The sequence below is a fragment of the Apaloderma vittatum genome, unplaced genomic scaffold (assembly GCF_000703405.1).
Source record: "Apaloderma vittatum isolate BGI_N311 unplaced genomic scaffold, ASM70340v1 scaffold13589, whole genome shotgun sequence".
Classification (NCBI taxonomy): Eukaryota; Metazoa; Chordata; class Aves; order Trogoniformes; family Trogonidae; genus Apaloderma; species Apaloderma vittatum.
Window position 1 is genome coordinate 43,427 of NW_009735927.1, and position 20,760 is coordinate 64,186.

Consider the following 20,760-nt stretch of genomic DNA (forward strand, 5'->3'; position numbering starts at 1 on the left):
TGAGAGTTTAGTAACAAAACACACTGGGTGCTTTAACTGGTGACACAGTGGGACACAATCAGGGAAAATACACACTAAATACTTAATTACAATGAAGAACTAACTTAAAACTTACATTAACCAAAAGATTCCAGACAAAATCAGTGTCCAATGCAATGCCTCAAAACATGCAAAACCTAGCATCTCCAAATACGTGCGTAATGTAACGTTAACAGATGTTGATCCAGTCTACAAGGAAAGAATCTGTCCATGTCACAACATGGATTCTCTACCCCCTTCCCTCAGAGTTATTTTAATCCAGATAATTTTTCTGATCCCATTAGGCATGTGGCCCCTTGAACAACTTTATTTCGCTCAGCTGAATAAATTGCAGAGAGAGGATGAGAAAAGGAAAGCAGATGTTTGGGTAGGTTAGGACCACCGTCAAAAGACATGAAAAAATCACAGCCTAAAATGCTAAAGCAATTAACTAGGCTGTTAGAATGATTTCTCTTAAAAGAGCATCAAGAACCAAAGAACTCTGTGCTGGCGTACATAGTATATCATAAAGCAAATTAACATGTCCTAAACTTCCCTCTTGCAGTCCCTTCCTTGGTTAAACATGGATGTTCACAACAAGACCAGGAAGGAAGGAAGTATCTGAATGCATCAGTCATTCACAACAGAAATTTAAGCCTCTTCAAGTTAAATGGAAAGCCCATATTCTACATACCTTAAAAATGTCCTTTGAACACTGAGTAAGGATTGTACTGAAGGTAGAAGAGAGACCTAATTCCACCAGACTCTCTAGATGAGTCATTTTCTCAGTTTCAGTCTCCTCTCTGGTTTGTTCTAGTGTGCTGCTCTCTATAAGTCCAAAGCATCTACACAAATACATAAATACAATTTTAGTAAGTGGAACTTAAAAGTTTTAAGTTCTTCATGCCAAGCTTTCACCTACCCTTAGCTTACTTACCTATCCATAAACTGCAGTACAAAATCCTCAAATTCAGCAGTTGCAGAGCACAATTCTCTTTCCACCTATGGTTTTCCAATGCAAAAGAAAAATCCACAAAAGGTTGGCTTTTCTTAAGGAAATAGAATATAAACTTTATTTCCTACATTAACTACTTCAATAGTTTTAAATTATATATACTACTGTGCATTCCTCAAAGCTTGTACATTCTTAAATACACTACCTGAAACTATTATTCCAGTTTCTTTACACCATCCTGTCCGATTTCCTGGCTTTGATGTTTAGCCAAACCACCTCTTCGAATGAAACTGGGTCTGCCTCCATGGATACAGGCTCTGGCAGCACTACTCATCTTCCCTTCCAGCAGGAGGTCAGCGAGTGCCAGCTGTGCTGGCAGACTTGGCTCCGCTGACACATTTACATTAAACATTCAGCGTACAAACTCCTCATTTAGTTGCCCCAAAGCAGCAAATAGCTGGGGTGACCACATCTAACAGCAAAGGGGCAGCAAAGGATAAAACACAGAAGGGAGAGAAGACAGTCCCTGGCTAATGATGTTTCTATCTCTTGACTGGAAGAGACTGACAAGCAGCTGAGGAGCAAGCAATAGAATCCTGATCAGAAAGGAGAAGCATGACTGCAGGAAAACTTTAAAGAGGCGTGAGTGTTTTGAAATTATATCCCAGAGTGCCCTGAAACATTAATGGAGTGCATTAGCTTTTAAAAAAATAACTACAAACAAATGGAGGGGAGAGGGTGGGGTTTGTGTTTTTTAAATTACATACAAAGTTTTCAAAACCAGGAGACCAAATTCCTTCCAGTCAGCCACCTTTTATCTCACTCTCAGCTGGACTAGTTTTGATTTAGAAATGACATAAACACAGGTTACAGAAACATTGTAGTCAACTGCTTTGTTTTGTTTTCATTATTGTTACCTTAATGTTTTACAGTGACAAGAAGTTTCAAAATTTTAATGGTAAAAAAGCTGGTATTTCACCCGATGCAGAAAAAATGTGAATGGCAAGGGACCTCTGGAGACCACGTAGTCCAGCCCCCTGCTCAAAGCAAGGCAAGCTAAGGGTCAAATGGCACTACGCAGGACCTTGTGCAGCTAAGTTTTAACATAAATTTAATCAGGTGGGGTTTTTTTTAACATTACAACAACCTATGACCAAGAAGAACGCTAAAAATACATGGTCAGTTTGCATGCTGACACTAGCTCTACCACACTTACCAGAATCAAACATAGTCCTTGTGGGGTTTGTTTCATTTTTTTAGCATAGTTTTACAAATACGAGAGAGCAGCAAACCTGCTACAGCTCTGAAGAGACTGTTATATTGCTAGAAGTTCAACTAAAATCTAGGTTATAGTTTTATTTTTATTAACTGCACAGTACTCTTACCTCTGAAAGATCATCTCTTTCTTGCAATACAGATGAACAATCTACTAAAGGCACCAAAGTAGAAAACGTTGCAATGAACTGGAATGTAATCTGTTGAGAGTTGCAAAGAGCTCTTTAGGAGGTGTTACTGTGCTATACACATTAAAAAGCCTTTGCAGTTAAGGTATAAGAGCTAAAGCAAAACATCACATTAAAAAAACCCCCCACAACTCCAGAGCGTAGTTCTTCCACTCCAACATTTAAATAGCTACTTCTCACTTTGTGTATAAAACTTACCAGTTAGCACTGTGACTTGCTGAGTATAGTAACTTTCTTTGTGCTGAACTTCAAAGTTATAAAAACCTTGTAAGGTTTACATTGTTTGAATAAAATAACACAAATTCCTGAAGATGGGGGCTTTTAGGACATACTTTAATGAAAAACTAGTAATAAAGGTTGTCTTACTCATCTTCAAAGACAAGAAGTATTTGCTAGCAGCTTTGAAACAACTATTTTATCTTGTTTTTCAGAGCTGCCACAAGAGTCAGTACAACTTTTATCACAATCTGGTGTTAAAGATTCACTTTGTATTGTCTGATAAGCCAAAAGCATTATGATAAGTTAGAGATTTGCAATGTGATCTTTTTACAAATAAAACTGTGCAGGAACAAAATCTACTTTAGAGTTTCTGGAAACAAGAGTTACTTCCTTTCATACAAATACATATTTTTAAAAAATTGCTTTCAGAGAGAACTAGTTAGCTAGTGACCTTCTAGGAAAAAAAAAAAAAAAATCAAAATGCAGCAAGATTTATACACTCACCATGCATTTGCTGAAGTCATTTGGATCCACCCCAGGCAATGCTCTCATCAGCAGAGGTAGCATGTGCGTCGGACCTTCAGGAAACCACTTCCCTCCAGACACGAGGCTGCGAGCTACACCAATGACACAGCTTAAAGTAGCTGTGAGCTGATGAGGTTCTGTCAATGTCTCAAGTGCAGGATATGTTCTGTGAAGTTTAAGATAAGTCATATTAGAAAAATCTAATGTTTCCTCAAGTCTTCAGAGAAAATAACAGTGGATTGCACATGTTGTTTTTCACAGAAAGAACAGAAATTTTCTGCAAGACAAATTCAAGCTAATCAATTACTCCAATTTTTAAAAAATATTTCCTAATGGACTTAGCATCACAGTATTAGGAAATGTTCTTTTCATTTGATCAGTCCTATTCACAAGTTCACAACTAAATAATTTGTGAACAGCTGCAGCATAGGAATTAACAACTGCACACGCTCCTAGATTTAAAGCTGTGATTGTTTTCATGATTGAACTTTATGCTAACTCAAGCTGTGTAATTAAAAGTGTAAGGCTCTTGCAGCAAGCATGAAAACTTGCCTTGACTGCTCTAAATAGATAAGGGAAAAACCTGTGAAGTTACTATGATTTTTATTTTTTTTTTACTACAATAAATACTTTATAGCAAACCCTGTGACTTTTTAGCATAATTTCCTGCAGTTATCAACAACCTACATGTCAAACAAGAGTCATAGTGCTACCCCCTGCCCTACATCATCCAAAGCACAAAGGATCTACTTCTACTCAACAAAATGAATTTGGAACTGCAGCCAAGGCAAACATGCCAGTGATAATTTGATCTAGTCAGTAGACATTCAGTCTGCTCTTGAAACAGAAAAAGTTGTCATACTCAAAGCAGGTGTCCACTGCTGTCCTTCTTAGCATTGTTACGCTCAAAATGTTTTCATGTATGAGCAGATTTATCAAGTTTTTACAAACAGTTGAGTCAGTAAGGTATGGAACTCAGGAAGCACTCTTCAAGACAACCTATTTTTTCCACTGTTTTTACCATGCGAGTTGTTAAGTAAAAAGACTGCATCGGAGGGGGAACACAGACAGCAACTATGAAGAAAGTTTTTCATTGGGTCAGGAAGGAGTTACATTTTTCTTTTGGAATTTCAGGCACTAAGGCATTAGTATTAACACAAACTAAGTACTTCACATGGGCAAGTACTTATTTGCTTATAAAGACAGAAGCAATGGTTAATTTTAAACAATCTGTAACTGTAGCATACTCCAACAAAAAACAAATATAAAACACTTATTACTACAATAACACACAATACCACCTTTACATTTGGCACAACGGAGAGCTAGTGAGAAGGCACAAGGTGGCTCCTGAATAAAGGTTAAGTTGCTTTTTCAACTTGATTCACCCACTATCTGCTAAAAACACTACCAAATACAATCTGAGGACTACCCTACATTGCACAAGCTATGAACAGCTCCCAGAACTATTCTATTTGCCAGGTGTCTAAAAAAACCAAAGCAGAACAAATAAAATCAAAAAAAAGCCCTCCTTCCCTGCCTGTCCTGGCTCAGGTGATTGCTCAGCAGCATGCATTAGCAGCTCCTCTCCCTGCATTCAAAGCAAGGAAGCTGTTTATCCTGTAACATGACTGCTTTGCATATTTACATGCTGGGAAGGGAACAGGGAAGTTGTAATGTTTCTGCAGAACTTACTTCTCAAGTACAGGTGGAATTACTAATTCAGGACGCATCAGTGCAAGGTTCTGCAGGGCTTGGGCAGCCTCCAGGCTTCCAGTTTTACTAAACATAGCCAGAAGAACAGGTTGAATAATGCATCCTACAAAGTCTGTTACATCCTGATCGGTAAGTTTATGACTATCAGGCACAGGAGTTAACCAAGTCACTTTCTTGTAGCGCTCACGATGCAGCCTTCTGACAACACCACTGGGTAACCTCTGAAGTAGTTTCATCAGCTTGTTCTGGTGGATATACAAGAAATGCTATTGAATTACTTGGCAGTAGCAGAATCAGAGCTGCTAAATGTACAACAGACAATTAGTGAGCCAATATCTTGAAATTACAAAAATGCAATAAGAAAACCCCACAAACCTCAGAAGAGTTCTAAAATACAGCGTTCACAATTTGTCATTAAAACTTCAGCTCCCAAAATATTAGCAATTAAGCTGCAAGCACTATGCGTTATGATTTGAATAAAATCTTGAAAAATACATACAAACGCTACAGTTTAGAATCAAGATGACTTACCAGTAATTAAGACGTCTTTGAAAGCTCTCTCTGCCCATTCACATGTAAGCAAATATCCTATTCTAGAACAAGCCAGCTCCTTTGGCACTGCTTTGACCAGCCTTGCTATTTTAATCTGTACTTTGTGCCAGCTATCACAGGAAAACTCTCACACTCTCTAGCAGAAGACTCCACGAGCTACATTCATTGAACTAGATATGCATTAAAGATCTTTTTTGCTTTTGTTAATCAAAGCTAGATTTTTGCTAACTTGGAGACAGTAGGTCAGCAATACAAAGGCTATGTCACACAAGTAAGACTGGTGCTGTCTTATCACCCTCTTTTAAAGTGCTGACTCCTTTTTTCTAGCTATATATGAAAGTTTTGGACTTCTAAACCACACTTGGGTTAGATCTTTGAAGAATACTCCTATTTGCTGTGGTCTTAACATAAGAATAAAAGTATGGATTTGCATGACAGTACAATCACGTAAATTAAAATGACAAGCTTCAAAATATTATGCAACCAACAGACAATCCAGCTGTTGGAGCACATACTGCATCTATCAATATGTTTGATAGATTTGACAAGTCTGACTGTTGAAATTACAGTCAAAGTTATTGACCTGATACGCAAGAAACTCACCAGCCAGCGCCCATTATTTGAAGGATGATAAAAAGAGGCAATGCTATTGAACAATCCAGACAAGTGCTTCTGTACCAGTTTACTTGGTCCACCCTGTAAAAAATAAACCAGTAAACTGTACTACACAGAACTGGTAACACGGGAGTACGAGGTACAAGCAAGCACTTGCACTCACTCCAATAACATCTCAAAGCATCAAATCACATCTGCAAATTCCTTCCCTTTCCCAGCCTTAGCTCAGCACTAATTAACAAGCTCTCCCCATCTGATCTGATGAGGTTGACCCTAAAAGACTGATTCAGTTGTTCCGCACGTCCCACGTGTGTATCCACAGCGGCACTTGGAGCTGATTCTTCATTTCCAGAATGACATGGACAGTGACTGTGAAATAAGCTTTTCCATCCATATTCCAAACTGACAGTGAAATGATTTACTTTAAAACAAATCCTGGGCAAAAGATAGCCTAAAAATACATTTCTGCAGTGAGTTAAACGGAACAAATATTTTTAAATACATACTTGCCTAAAGCTTTCTACTGGTGTTTGTTTCACTTTGAAAAAGTTACTTACCATCATGGCTGTGATCCACATTACTGCATGTCCTACATCATAAGCATTCGTTAAGAACCTTGGAACAACAACTTGATTGCTTCCCACTGGAAGATTTAAACTCCTCAAAATTCTGGTAAAAATCTGAAAAAAAGGAAAAAATGGCATAAATTTATTAAATTATGTTTTAAAACTGTCATAAATTAAAAGGTGTTTGGTGGTTTTGTTTTGGGTTTTTTAATCAAAAAAAATGCTATGAAAAACTTTAAAAAAACCCACAAGCTGAAAGATTCAAAGCTCTTATAGACTATTTATCAAAATATTATCGTTAATGGCCATTTGCCCAAGAACAGGGGATTAATGACAGAATCAGACAGCACTTGTATAGTAAAGGTACATTTTTGCTTTGGTTTGGTTTTAACTCAGGTGACAGCAGTAACAACTTCAACGCTGTCTGTTACAAAATGATAGCTCAAATTTTCAAAGTTAAATTTAGGTCTAAATGAGTGCACCTGATTTGACAAAGTGGGCCACTGCCACATAAGACAGCATAGAATATGAATTATTCTTAGCATAGTAACACTGAAGGCTTACCTCAAAGCAAACAAAATAATTTCATCAAACAAGAAATATTACCTTTGGTACATACGGATCCCAGTCTATGTACCCAATGTTGTCAGTGGCCAAGCGAGCAAAAAGATTTACTAGATGCTGAAAACAATCATAAAAGAAAAAAAACATTCATTAATCTATAATAAAAGATGCAGAAACTCCTCAATCTACAGATTCAAAAAAAAGCTACCATGGCACTAAAGCATTTGCAAAGGGAGATCTCACTCTGTCAGAAGTCACCAAGACCATTTTTCATAACGCATCTGAATTCCCACCTCCAGGAGTCCAACTCGGTTCTCATCTGAGCACTTACAAAGCAGGTAATGGTGATCTAAGTTCTGGGAGTGCCAGCCTGTCAGAACATACACCCCATCTCCAATTTTTATTTTTATTTTTAATGTAAAGTAATATTATTTTTGGAAGGCATACTCACACTCTCCCTTTCCCGATGCAAATTATCATGAAAGGCAGAATGCATTCACTGCCATTTTAATTTTCAACCATTTACTGTTAGAACAACTCTGAAGATCAGTAAATGAGCAACCTTACACTTGAGCTATATGATTTCAAAGACTCTAGCTTTTGCTAAGAGGCACTTGCTCCCCTTTTGAGCAGCTTTGAACTTCTTCCCCCCCTTCTTTGCACAGCTTCCACAGACCAGAAGACTCCTGGCAGTAGCTTACAGAAAGACACCTGCACTAGGCTTCAGAGTCCCTCAAATTCTACACCCTTTTATCAGCTGGGTGTAGCAGAATATTCACCTCTATACTGAAGGTTTGGAACAAACTTCAGCTGACAGAAGAGAGATTCCTATCAAACCTACAACAGAGCTTAGGCAAAGTAAAAATCTCGTAACAGAATAGGCTCTAGGCTTGGGGATTTCACCAACTTCTCTAACAGAAACCTGCTACTTACTTGATAGCCTTTGTAAACCGGCCTATTTGGATTGGAGAATGTCCTAAGGAATATTCTGAAGAATATGACCCTACCAACAAACACATCAGGAATCCTCTTACATGGAAGAATAAGACAGAGAGGCTCTGTAGAAGGTAGGAGGTTTGAGAAGAGAATAAACACGTATCCAAAGACAAATCATTGTTGGGCAAGGGAGAGGGCTCTGTGCTATCTCCTTTGGCTGCCAATGCATCATCGAGTTCTTGACAACTTTGATCAGAAAGTGACACACCACACACACATCCCACAGTCACTGCGCTGGAGCAGCTTAAAAAGCGCTTGTGATTATCAACTCATCTCATGGTGCTTCCTCACCAGCACAGAGCTCTTGTGCGAGCTAGATGTGGATACTGGCCTGAAACAGCATCTATATATAGACATCGAAAAAAAAATCAACCAACACATCTTGAAGGACTATTTAGCTTCTGCAGGATCCATCCTACTTCCAGTGCACTTGCCTATGCTGATGGCTGTCACATTTCTAAGCTTTGGTTTATACACGTCTGTGGCTTGCAAAGGCCACAGGCATTAGCTGTCACACAGGATGGCAGTGCGTGACTATCTATGAAGAATTAGATACCCTGTCACCAGAAGACAGTCTCATGAGTCCAAACGGGAACTGAAAGATGTCCTCAGGAAAGAGTTATCAGGACTAAACAAAAAAGGAGGTGAAATCTCACTCTCATATCCCGATCGTGAGAAAGCCGTAATCCACCAACACTCTTTTTATGAGCTTGTCCAAACAGGGAGATACCTATCAGGTCTCCAAGAACCCTGATGCCTTTATCCAAATCTTGAGGCCACAACAAAGCCAAAAGGAAGGGCTTGTAATAATCCTGCCTAATTCAGAGATAGATATTTACAGAAGAAGAGTTCACCTCTCAGTCTGAAGGATATGATAACTTTGGAGAGCCCACAAATTCAATTCAGGACAGCCACATCTGACACAGTCTGAAAACAAGCATTATGTTTTCTTATATAATCTATCTTTTTATCTGATACTAGGCAATACTCACTGACGAAAAACCCTTAACATGCACAAAGTGAATCAATTGTATAGCTTCCCTTCAAACAGCAAGTCTATCTCCTGCCAAAGCCAGCTGAGAAAAAGCTGCCCGCATACAGAGGCTGGCTTAAATTGGACTCCACAGTCAGAACCCATATGTCTAGCTCTCCGCATCCAAGCCTGATGAAATGCAGAAACCTGCCCTTAAGAAGTGGACGAGACAGCAAAGGAAACAAGAAGTCAAAGTTTTAGGGAAAAAACAAAAATGTTTGGGCCTTCCGAGCAAACTGTCAGAATATAGTGGAAGAAGGAAAAAATATCGGAGATAACTTAGGAAAGGCTGCTTATGATTACTTGCTAGATCATTTGACAGAAACAAACTAAATCATAGTATTCAAGTGCAACCTGTCATCTTTCTGTCAGAAAGAGAAGGCAAAATTGATTTTTTCAGATAGCCATCAGAAAGATGAGTAAGTGCCTACAGACAATCTCAGATAAAACTCTGGCAATCGCCCCTGTTCAAACTGCCAACTGTTGGAGCAAAGACTGCCTTCCTCTATTTGTGATGGAATATAACTCAAACCAGAAAGACATACATACAGCCTTTTCACAAAGAAACTGTCAGAAACTGAACGTGCCACAAAGGTAGAATTCAGCAATGTTTTGGAAATCAGCTTTCTCCAAAGACACCGAGAAGTCCTCCTGGTGTATTTAGGAATGAGATTAGTAAAAAGAGCCGGATGGTCAAGGAGTTTACCTCCATACCAACCGAGTATGGAAAAAATCTGGTAGCATGCCATGCTTCACTGTAGTAAGGCCAAGGCACAAGTCAACAAACAACAGAACCTAAGCTGCTTGAGGTGGTGTCCCAAGAATGAGATTTTACTTTATTTCTCAAGTTTGTATCTAGTCATATGAGAGACAAAAAAGGCAGAAAGGTACATAGTAGACTATTTTCCTTGAAAGCTAGAGCGCAGTGGTACTTTTGGCCAAGGGGAGTACAGGTTCTGTATCTAAAAGATGAAGACAACCCATTGCAGGCAAGGCAAAGCATTACTACTCAAAATTAGGTATCACAAAAGATGTGTTAAGATAGAAAAGACAGGACTTGTCAGAATTAGAATTTACAGCAATCATAATACCACTTTGCATCACTGTAAGCATTAGCAGGCAGTCTGGAAAATACCAACATTCCCAAAGTTGGAAAGAAAAGCTGCCTGAGTTAGCTATTAAACAATGTTCACCAAGCACAACTGCAGCCTCATTTATCTAGACAGCACTTGCCTACTAATGATAATGAAATTATTGTCTCTTTCCTGCACTGGTTAAAGCAGAAGGAAAAAAAAAAATCCACTATATCACTGTTTGACTTTAATGCCTTGCAAGCACATTGCAGGAATGGATGTCTTCTAATGTAGGTGAAAAGTAAACACTTACCCCTTCCCATTGGGGAAGATTTTGAACTGACACCCAAAGGCCTATAAATTCATCAAACCAAAGCCTGCAAGAGAACAGAATCAAAATAGTTTTAATGTCGCAAAAGCAACAACCCCATACTTGTAGTAACAGCTGTACTCTAACCTACATGAAGGACTCATCATAAGCTACTCCAAATTACATAGAAGGTAGGTCTTAAAACTATGCTATGGTTAATGATTTTTATTTTTGAGAATATTCCTTCAGAACTGAAGTGCACTGCATTCAGGGACCTTAGAGATCATTTTAATCCAACCTCCCTGTCATGGGCAGGGATGCCACCTCTCGACTAGATCAGGCAACACATGGGGAATGAGCGGAGATCAAACCCACAACCTTGGTTTTATCAGCACCACGCTCAACCGACTTCACGTCATCCTGTAAAAGACACCTACTTTCATCTGCAACAGAACACTAAACCAACAGACATTCAATTACACTTACCTGAAACCTTTCTGGTGAAGTTCAGGGGGAAGGGTAGTAGGTAGAAACAGTTCAAAGTAGGTAATAGCCTTTTGCATAGTGACATCGAATGGGCACATTAAAGGTCTCCACTCATCTAGCATCTCTGCAGTGGCATCTTCTGGAAAATATCTGAAAACAACGACACAACTGAACATGTGAAGGCTTAGCTTGGAAGTTTGGGTCTTTTAAAAACATATTTAAAACTACCTACTAATTTGACATAAATCTTAGTTTTTTACAGTAAGACCATGTATCCCAGGGCAACAGACAAGCAGTCCTCAATTCCAGTTAACCTTCACAAAGCAAGAGTTAAAATCAAGGACATTGTGGTACATCATTTTAAGACCACAGAAAAGTTGCTGTACAATGCAAAACTATTCTGTTGTGAAGGCTGGTCAAAATCAAACAACTACTATTCACATTTGATGCAACATAAATGATTATTGAGTCACAAGAAACCTTTTCTATCATAACACTACAAGAATGCTAGTCATTTAATTCATTTTTAAAGAAAATAAATACCCACGCAACGCACTATTTAAAATGCACACCAATACAGCTGTTTATACAACATAATTATTGCAGATGATATGGGGCTGATTGGAAGTAACATTATCCGTGTTCCAGTCAGAATTTTCAAGAGACAAATATTACATCTTCATTTTTAAAACACTCTGCTTCAGTGACTTTTGTATTCATAACAGATACCAGAAAAATCAACATTGAAAACTAAGGGGGTTTATTTAGCTACACAACCAGACATAACTGGAAGAAGTATAATGTTACCTTTCTGTTCCTCATGCTAACAGTATGTGTTTAGAACAGCATCTACTATTAGGAATGCTCAATGGAGTAACACCAGTATGTGAAACAATTGCTCCCACAAAAGCAGACGATAACTACAAACAGCCGTATGAACGGTAAATAAGAGAGAAGTCTCTCCTCTGCATCTTTGCAGTATCTCAAGCTGCTCACAAAGCAAGCGAGTGCAGAGAGCAAGACTGGTTCAGGCACACACATTCCCAAGTGAGTATAACAGCACAGAGGAGCAAAAGCCTTATCTAATGACATCCTGGCTTAACTATCAACAGATTTTCAAACAAGGCTGTTAAAACAAAAATAATAACTCCCCCCCCCAAACAACAGCCTTACACTTTGTTTAAATATTATAATACAGAACAATCCTGTCATTTTGTCTTTATTTTAAGCTTCCTATGAACCCGAGGTATTGATCATTCACAGACGGAAAAGTATCTACCCTCCACCTCAAACTTCTTAAATGAGTTGGGACAACATCAGCCATAAAATGACTAGTAGAGCGGTTTTCTTTAAAATCTTTTTCCCCCCCACTCATAATAACGCTAATGATACAGGCTTTAAAAACAACAATAAACACTTACGGTCTGCAGCTCTTCACAAGTGTTTTCAGAACACTTTCTACAGAACTAAAACAAGAAAGGAAGCATTAGGGACAGTATATTACCAGATTCCAACAACAGCATAAAATAACTCTTTGCTGATTTTTTCCCTCTAGAGCTTAAGATAATGTTGATGCAATTAGACATCTTCTGTGAACATGCAGTAGCTAATTGCCTTCTACATAGACCGAATCATAATGATTAAAATTGCTCTGCTAAACTGCTGGTTCTAATTTTCACATATCACTCTAGTATTTACTGCATTTGAGTCAAGAGCGAAGAATTACTATCATTTCTTCTAAGTAACATCCTGCATCTTATCCATGACCAAGCAGCAGAGCAAGGTAACTTCTTGGGAAGTTGAAAACACAAAGAAAAAAAATGAGTTTATGGACTTCATAAATATTTGTAAGATAAATAATGGCAACAGACTTCAAAAAGTTGTTGTTATTAAGACTCCAAACAAACACTATATCCATCCTTTTCAATCTGGTTTTGGTTTTTGTCCAGTGGTTGTTCTTACAAGTTAAGAAGTTAACCATCTGAAAAATCAATGGTTATTCCATTAGCTTCCCTCACAATTAACAGCAGATTTTAAATGTTCTCATTAATTGCAAGAAAAATTATTTGAGAAATCATTATAACACAAATTGTCACCAGATGCCATCAAACCACTTAAAAAAAGACTAATCCTCTAAAGTTCAAAGAATTAAAGGGAGGGGGAGGAGAGAGAGATTGATCAATGGAATCGTAAAGATAGTAAATTGTCACATCCTCAAATCTTCTGCTTATTACAAGATGAGCTCAAGACTACATTTCACTTTTACGAAAAAAAACATTCTCGGGGGGGGGGGGGGGGGGAAAAGTAGTGGTGGAAGAACTTCCTGTATCTTTTATTTGTAATTTCTGTACTCTTAACAGAAAGAATGCGTATCATCATTAGAATTTTACTAAAAATCAGTTTAGGTCAATTAATTTTGAGACACACAACTACTGAGCATGCACACACGCTCTCTAATCCTACACAAAATAAACGGATCCTGTACAAGTTAAGAGAAATATGAAATGGATAAACCACTATTTCCCTTTAAAACCTCAACATTCACTGCAAGACAGCAAAAGCCCACCATAACACTACTTCAGTTCAGTCAGCGCTCTAGAAGATGCAAAATCCTGTACATTTTATGCAACAGTGAAAAAGTCAGTCCATTCTCCCAGAATTAAAATTCAGAGCTGACTGACAGCTTCTAAAATTTCAAGAGGCAAGGCCAACCATTCATTAACAAACACAAGATCAAACTCTACAAGAAGCTCATAAAGAATCTGGGTTAAAGTGAAAATTGTTCTTGAAAGAGTTAGGAAATAAATGACAGTTGTTCCAAGAGTAGATAAATAAAGCATGAACCAGCAACATTCCTCAAGAGTATTAAAGATTAACATGAAAAATATTTGTGTGACAAAACAAACAAAAAGAGCTATCCCCATACTGTCACACTCCACTGAAGCCAACTTCAGGAGAACATGAAGGACAGAGGCATTTTAAGAAACACTGATGCCAGAGATTAACAAGTCTCTCAAATTCACAAGTTTTCAGTCAGATCTCAGCATTTGTTAGTTGAAGAGAGCAAAGGAGAAAGATTGGAAGGGAAGTCTCCTCCCATCTTCCGATATAGAAGCTAGAAAGGAAAGAAAAAACCAAACCAGCAATTTTGTACATAAGGAAACTTCCATTTAAGAAACAGTTCAGCTACAGAAGGCATCTTGTAAGGTTCCCATATGATGTCTAGTAGTTAGAGGACAGGACAATATAGCTGGGGAGATCAAGAGACTGCTGGTTACTGTTTTCATTATCACTTTGAACAAACTCTCTCGAGCTTTTCAGCAGTGGCTTCTGCTCTTTCAGTTGGGCTTTCTGCATACTCAGGACTGCACAATTGCTCAAGAATATCTGTAGTTGCCACAGTCACCAACTGTATGCTACTCTACCAGTAAACTTAGTCATGGATTAACAGAGCACAGCAGCAAACAACTACATACATAAAGCACACCAGATTGGAGCAGCCTGCTGTAGTTCGTGCTCCTGTTCTTGCTTCAGTGGTTAGTGCTGACTGTTTGGGTCAGATATTAAAACCTTCATAATGAAGAGTTAACGAAGCCAATTACACTGGAAGGCAACTCCTATTAACTCCTGAAACAACTAGATGATCTGTAAAGGTCCCTCCCAACACAAGCCATTCTATGATTCTATGATTTAAAGAGAGGAAAAATTCTCATCCCATTCAGTTTTCTTTGCTTTTAGCTCCTCCTTATTACCTGAAGTATTATTAGTATTATTATAAGTATTATTACCTCTTGCTACAAGGATATATTAAAAAACATATCACAATATTAAGCCCTATCACTAGTCATCGTTTCGGCGCTACTTGATTATATTCCTCTTCTGGAAATGACATGATCATATTAATTTGTAAATCTGGTTTTCCCCTCCCCTGCATTTTCAAAGAAAACCACGTTTCAGTTAAAACAAATAACCTATAAACTGACCCTGTTGACTCTTATGTTATCAAAAAGCAGTAAAAGCACAATTTTCAAAACAGATTCAGGCCTTAAGTGAAACTCTAACCCTGCAGCAGACACTCCATTAAAAGAGTTTAAATTAAGACAACAAGAAGAGCAACCAGCTATGGTTTCACACGTCATTTTAGCGAATTTCTAACTATGATGAGACGAGTATCAGTCTCTCATCGGATTAGCACAACTAAAAATTTCTTCCTAAAAAGCCCCAAATAAAGCAAAAAAACCACTCCACTTCCACTTATATCAGTTTCCTGAATTTATATATACATCAAAACTCCTGATACCGTTTTCACTGCAAAAATTCACAGTAACCTCTTCCAACACAGAAACTGTGTTTCACACTTCACAGCTCCAATGTTGTTGCAGAGTGTATTTTCCAGAACCTATTACCTCACCGCTAAAGCACTTTCCATGATTTCATCCTTTTTAATAGTAAGGTACACTTACTCGGTAACATGCACTCCTACATCAATACTGATTTCATCCCTATTCAGACACAACGATTATTCAAACTTCACCTTTATTTTGACCCTTGAAATATATATATGCTGGTTAAATTAGTTAGCATACTTTATCAGCCACTTCACAAGCGCTACCTTGTTCCCCAATTAGAAAAGTTTACATACAGTGCGACATTCTCATAAACAGTGGTGTAATGTTAACACTGCTTTTCCAATACAATCATTTATGCAGAAAATTACACCTGTGTGACAAGTGTTACAATCTAACAGAACATGCAGAAGATTACACATCGGCCAGAGCTGAAAAGAACAAAAAGTCATTCTTACCACCTATGTAATACATTAAGCACAAATGTTTTAGGTGAAGACAAGCCTGGTCGATATGAACTGAATGTAAAAAAAAAAAAAAATAAAAAAATTAACAGTAGTCAAATTAACAGCTATAAATCAAATTAATCAGCTTTTAAAATCTTCCACCAAAAAGATACCTCTAAAAATTGAAGTTCAAAAAAAGAACAATCACCGTATGAGAAGAAATCGCACTGCATATTAAGACGGAGTGTTTGATATCTGACAGTTAATAAAAGCTAAACATTTCAGACAGCTCATCACAACTGACATTTTCCTGCCAGCTTAACCTCCTCTTCCTTCTTGGCAAGCCCCCTTCCCCACTATGCAAGTTTGTCCCACAGTAAATTAAAAGTGACTCGATGACATCCCCACATAGCAAAGGTCACAGAGTTTCAGTAGGTGGTGGCATGCACATAGAACAAACCAACTAAAAAAGGCTCTGCTCATTTGGATTTTCACTTAAAGGTATTATCTACTATTAGCAAAATAATGCAATTTAGCCTTTTACAGTTATGTAGCTATGAGACATTCAGCATAAAATGCTCAGTAAAGAGTTATGAGGCTACAAACGTTTTCTGCTCACGTCACTTATCAGTAACAGGATCTTCCACTCAATAAAAGGAATCAGCAGTAGTACTTCAATATGACCGGACAGAAAACTATTTTTTTAAAAGCAAATTAAGTATTTTCACATGCATTTCTTTACATGAAGTTTGAATTCAAATAAGCATCATGCATTACCCATGCAATTTCTTTTATAACCTGTAAGTTATAGAGCAGGACCTTTTCTAACTGGAATGATGAGGAAAACTGTAATTTTGGAAAGCTGACAGATGGGGAGGGATTGGCAGCGCAAAGAAAACAAGCTTTCATTTTTAAAATCAGTAGAACATTTCTAAAATTGTTAACTGAAGAAAAAAATTGATTTGTTCATATTATATCGTCACTGCAAATACATATATTCTGTACAGAAGGTACTTCGTTATACTCCATGCGCATGCCTACATTACAGATACTAGGAACAATTACAATACTTATACATAAGAACAGTACCTTTTTTTTTTTCTCCAAACCTTTGTTGTGTTATAAAGTAGAATGGCATACATTTAACTTAAAAATAATTTAAAAATTTAACATTAAATCTGTTAAGTTGTGCATTACCATTTACAATAAATTGATGAGGACTCCTGTTGCAGCATATTTGGAGATTAACTCAGCAACATTCATAAAGAGAGAAACATTATAACAAACACAATTCATTGGCAGAATGATATACATGATTCAGTAGTCTTGCATGTAATTACTGAAATATACTTCATGAAAATGTAAGTAAAATATTTACTCTGTATCAAATTTCAGATACTAAAAGCAAATTACAAAGTACTTCCAAGTATTACAGGTACTTATAACCTGTCAAATGATTTAAATGACAAACTTACTTGGGGAACCAATTTAATCCGAGATGTTCTGTTTTGGAGTATAATATCCTTTCCAACATTTCATAAAGTGGTCTCCATGGTAACTCTAGATCATCCCTGGAAAGCAGTTCTTTTTTCCTAATAGAAAAAAAAAAACAAAACACAAAAAACGGTGAACACTTCAAGATTAAACATTTACATCAACATCCTGCATATCAGAACACCCCATATCACTGCTCTGAATTATGCTCATCTCCAGCACTTGGCACAAACTGCAGGAAGGTCAGGCAAGAAAAAAGCAAGCCACTTGCAGCGTTTCTGCATGAACAGACGCTGTCAAGACCTTCAGAAGTCTGACTAAGTGAAATAAACACTATCAAGCTGTGAGACAGTCTTCATCTTCTCCCTAATTGAGATTCAACTTTAACATTTGGCTCTACAAGATGTTTTCCTAATACAAGAAAAAAAATTGACGTCCTTTCACTTTCAATACCACTTCTAAAGACTTGAAAGGGGCAAGGTGTTCACACCATGAGAATTCTTTTTAACCAGCATCATCTGTAAAGTGGGGATTAAGTGAAGTAACCTGTAAGAGAACATACTACTACATTAAAGTATGTAACAACACTAAGTAAATGATCAATTACTTAGAGATGAAAGTTCCAGTAATCAGCAGAAATTTGTACTTACTTTAACAGGTTTATCAACAGGCGTGCAAATCCTTGCATCATGCTGATCTCTAGTTTTGGAATTGTTACCAACTCATACAACAATTTGATAAAAAGCACGTGGTCTTCTCTGCTAAATTTCCTCCCATATAGTCGGATGTATCTACAAGCAAAACACAAGGTGTGTCAGCAATATCTTGAAACACTTTCATTTTACCTAAGACATAAGCCAGACTCCATTAGAATTGCTGTTTAATGAAATAAAACTAAAACCTGGTTCACAAGTCCAACATAAGAACCTGAAGATATATAGCAAAGGAAGTTCATCAACTGAAACTAACTATAGAAGGACAAAGAATGACTGAAGACTTTACAGTCTTCTAAAATTCTACAAATATAATAACTTCATGCTCACACCAGATATCACAAAAACAAGGATTGTATTCTTTCACCTCAACTCAAAAATGTACTAGGCATTAAATTTAGTAGTTCCATATCCTCAAGTATTTAATGTTCTTAAAAAAAACAAATATACACAAACCCCAACTGTCACAAGCATCCTCTGTCGTTTTTCAGCGAGGCACTTTAAGGAGGAGACACAACACAATCTATAAACTAATAAAATAACCCCCCAAGTTTCAAGTAAAGTCAAAATCTGAAACCTTCCAGCAAGGCTGAACAACTGATCTAGACTTCAGGCTTTGCTGGTGGTGTGTACCTCTGCTATTCCTTATATTTACTGTTTTCTAGTTTTCAAGTTTAGATGGAATAAATTCTTAAAAGATAATTTGCTCCAGTAAAACCTATATAAGGTTCTAGTGCAGCATTTTACATGTCACACAATTACAAATTACTGCTCACCCGAGAAGCACAGTTTCCTTTTTAATACTACTTTTAAAGTTTCATAAGAAAACTTAATAATACTCTGTCCTCCAAGTAGCAGTTAGACAAGGCAAGATACGAACCCCTTACAAAATGTTTTGAGAAGCCTACTCATTGCTTTTGTTTAAGATTTTGCAGAGGTTGGATTGATTTGTTGCTAAATACAGAACAGCAGAGCACCAAGGCTTGCTCTGGTACTGTGAAGAACGCCAGATCTCCCAGCGCCTATTTGGTATGCAGGGCAGCACGCGCCGCAGAATCCCACCCTGGAACCACCACGTGAAAAGGTTAGGAAGGAAACATCTCTGAAGGACTCCTTCTTGAAAGTAATGGAGGTCAGGTAATTTTAAAGGGGCAAACATTAGTAATGACCGATCTAACAGTGTAAACACACTGTCTCAGTTCCTGAATTTGGTTTCTGAAATTGACCCCTGCAACGTTGAGGAGTTTAGTTTAATATAACACTTGGTTTAGTTTCAAATGCTTCATGCTCCTCTGTAAACTTTCATTCTTCGCAGAACTGCCCGTGGGAGAACTGACTGAGAACCAAAATTCAGATTCCTTAGTAAAACACACTTACAGGAAGCACACTTCACACAGTGACACAAGTGCACATGGGAATTGGACTCAATTGCTTGAGTACTTTTTTTCCTACTTACCCACATCCCCGTTCCTCAACTTAAAACAAAATTATCTCTAAAGCTTCAGAATCACACACAGGTAGTAATCTTATCAAAAGGATTTAGTTTCTTCAAACATACATTACTCAAGAGCCCTTGCTCTTTCCTCATGAGATTGTTTCCAATAATAAAAACCAACCAACCCTATAGCACTTCTTTCCACTTCCTTCTTCCTTTCCCCACTGATTTCAAAGAGAGATTTTTCCATTTCATAGAATGGCCTAGGCTGGAAGGGATCTTAGAGATCATTTAATCCAACCTCCCTGTTGTGGGCAGAGACGCCTCTCAACTAGATCAGGCAACGCATGGGGACTGAGAGGGGATCGAACCCGCGGCCTTGGTGTTATCAGCACTGAGCTAACCAGCCCCCATTTGAGGGGCAATATTTTCACTAATGCTCATTTTGACATTTTTTTACTTATTTCAAACAGATATGAAGGTGAAGGAAACACAAGATAAACTACTCTTTTATATCAGGAACCTAAATTATCTGGATTGGCCAGAAATAATATCTACCTACAACAGCTGAACAATTACACTTTGCACATGCATAAAAGGACATGCAAAAAGAATCCTCAAACAAATGGGTGATGCCTGATTTTGTGAGGACTAACAGAAGTATATAGTTTAAATCATACTAATTTTAATTGCAGTATTTTACCTTCTGAAAGCATACATTGCTCGTATACTTTATGGAAAGAACTCAATACAAAAGTCTGGAAGCTTTTTCAAATGGCGTCATAATTAGGATAACATAGAAATGTCATAATCTGACAGAAGAGCTATCCGCAGACTCTCAGAGGAAAAGCACATGCCTTGAAAAAAAGCCTGCTAACCTTACAGGCAAGTCAGAGGCTTTTCATGTGACCATGTGAGAAGACCAGGCACACAGTCCTGTCACTACCTCTTAGCCATTTCCCTTAGTCCTCTCCTACTGGTTGATAAAAGACAGTGTTTGATGCAATGTCCAAACTTGAAAGGAGTTGGCCTACAGGAATGTTTGTACTTTTCATGATAGCACACATCTGGGAAGGAAAACACCAGCTAAACAGCAACATCAAGTGCTCATTCCACCTTGGAACAGAGGGTTCTGAAGTAAAGTTGAACCTTTTTTTTTTTTAAACTACAAAGAAACACTACATGAGAGATCAAATTGATCTGTCAGCAACGCTTTATGCTTTATATAACCAAAA

At 37.6% G+C, this 20,760-nt stretch overlaps 1 protein-coding gene across 1 annotated transcript in view; it reads right to left on the reverse strand.

The window, feature by feature from the left end:
• Nucleotides 1-18,161, reverse strand: part of PSME4 (proteasome (prosome, macropain) activator subunit 4) — a 52,926-nt gene extending 34,765 nt beyond the window's left edge. The window contains exons 1-13 of the mRNA XM_009876789.1: nt 18,028-18,161; nt 17,359-17,475; nt 12,513-12,557; nt 11,092-11,241; nt 10,609-10,672; nt 7,236-7,310; nt 6,621-6,743; nt 6,052-6,144; nt 4,876-5,141; nt 3,160-3,346; nt 2,359-2,448; nt 956-1,020; nt 713-863 (exon numbers count right to left, since the gene is read on the reverse strand). Coding sequence (XP_009875091.1) covers nt 713-863; nt 956-1,020; nt 2,359-2,448; nt 3,160-3,346; nt 4,876-5,141; nt 6,052-6,144; nt 6,621-6,743; nt 7,236-7,310; nt 10,609-10,672; nt 11,092-11,241; nt 12,513-12,557; nt 17,359-17,475; nt 18,028-18,068 — 1,467 coding nt within the window. The 5' untranslated portion in view covers nt 18,069-18,161. The remainder of the gene's footprint in view (nt 1-712; nt 864-955; nt 1,021-2,358; nt 2,449-3,159; nt 3,347-4,875; nt 5,142-6,051; nt 6,145-6,620; nt 6,744-7,235; nt 7,311-10,608; nt 10,673-11,091; nt 11,242-12,512; nt 12,558-17,358; nt 17,476-18,027) is intronic.
• Nucleotides 18,162-20,760: the final 2,599 nt, after the last annotated feature.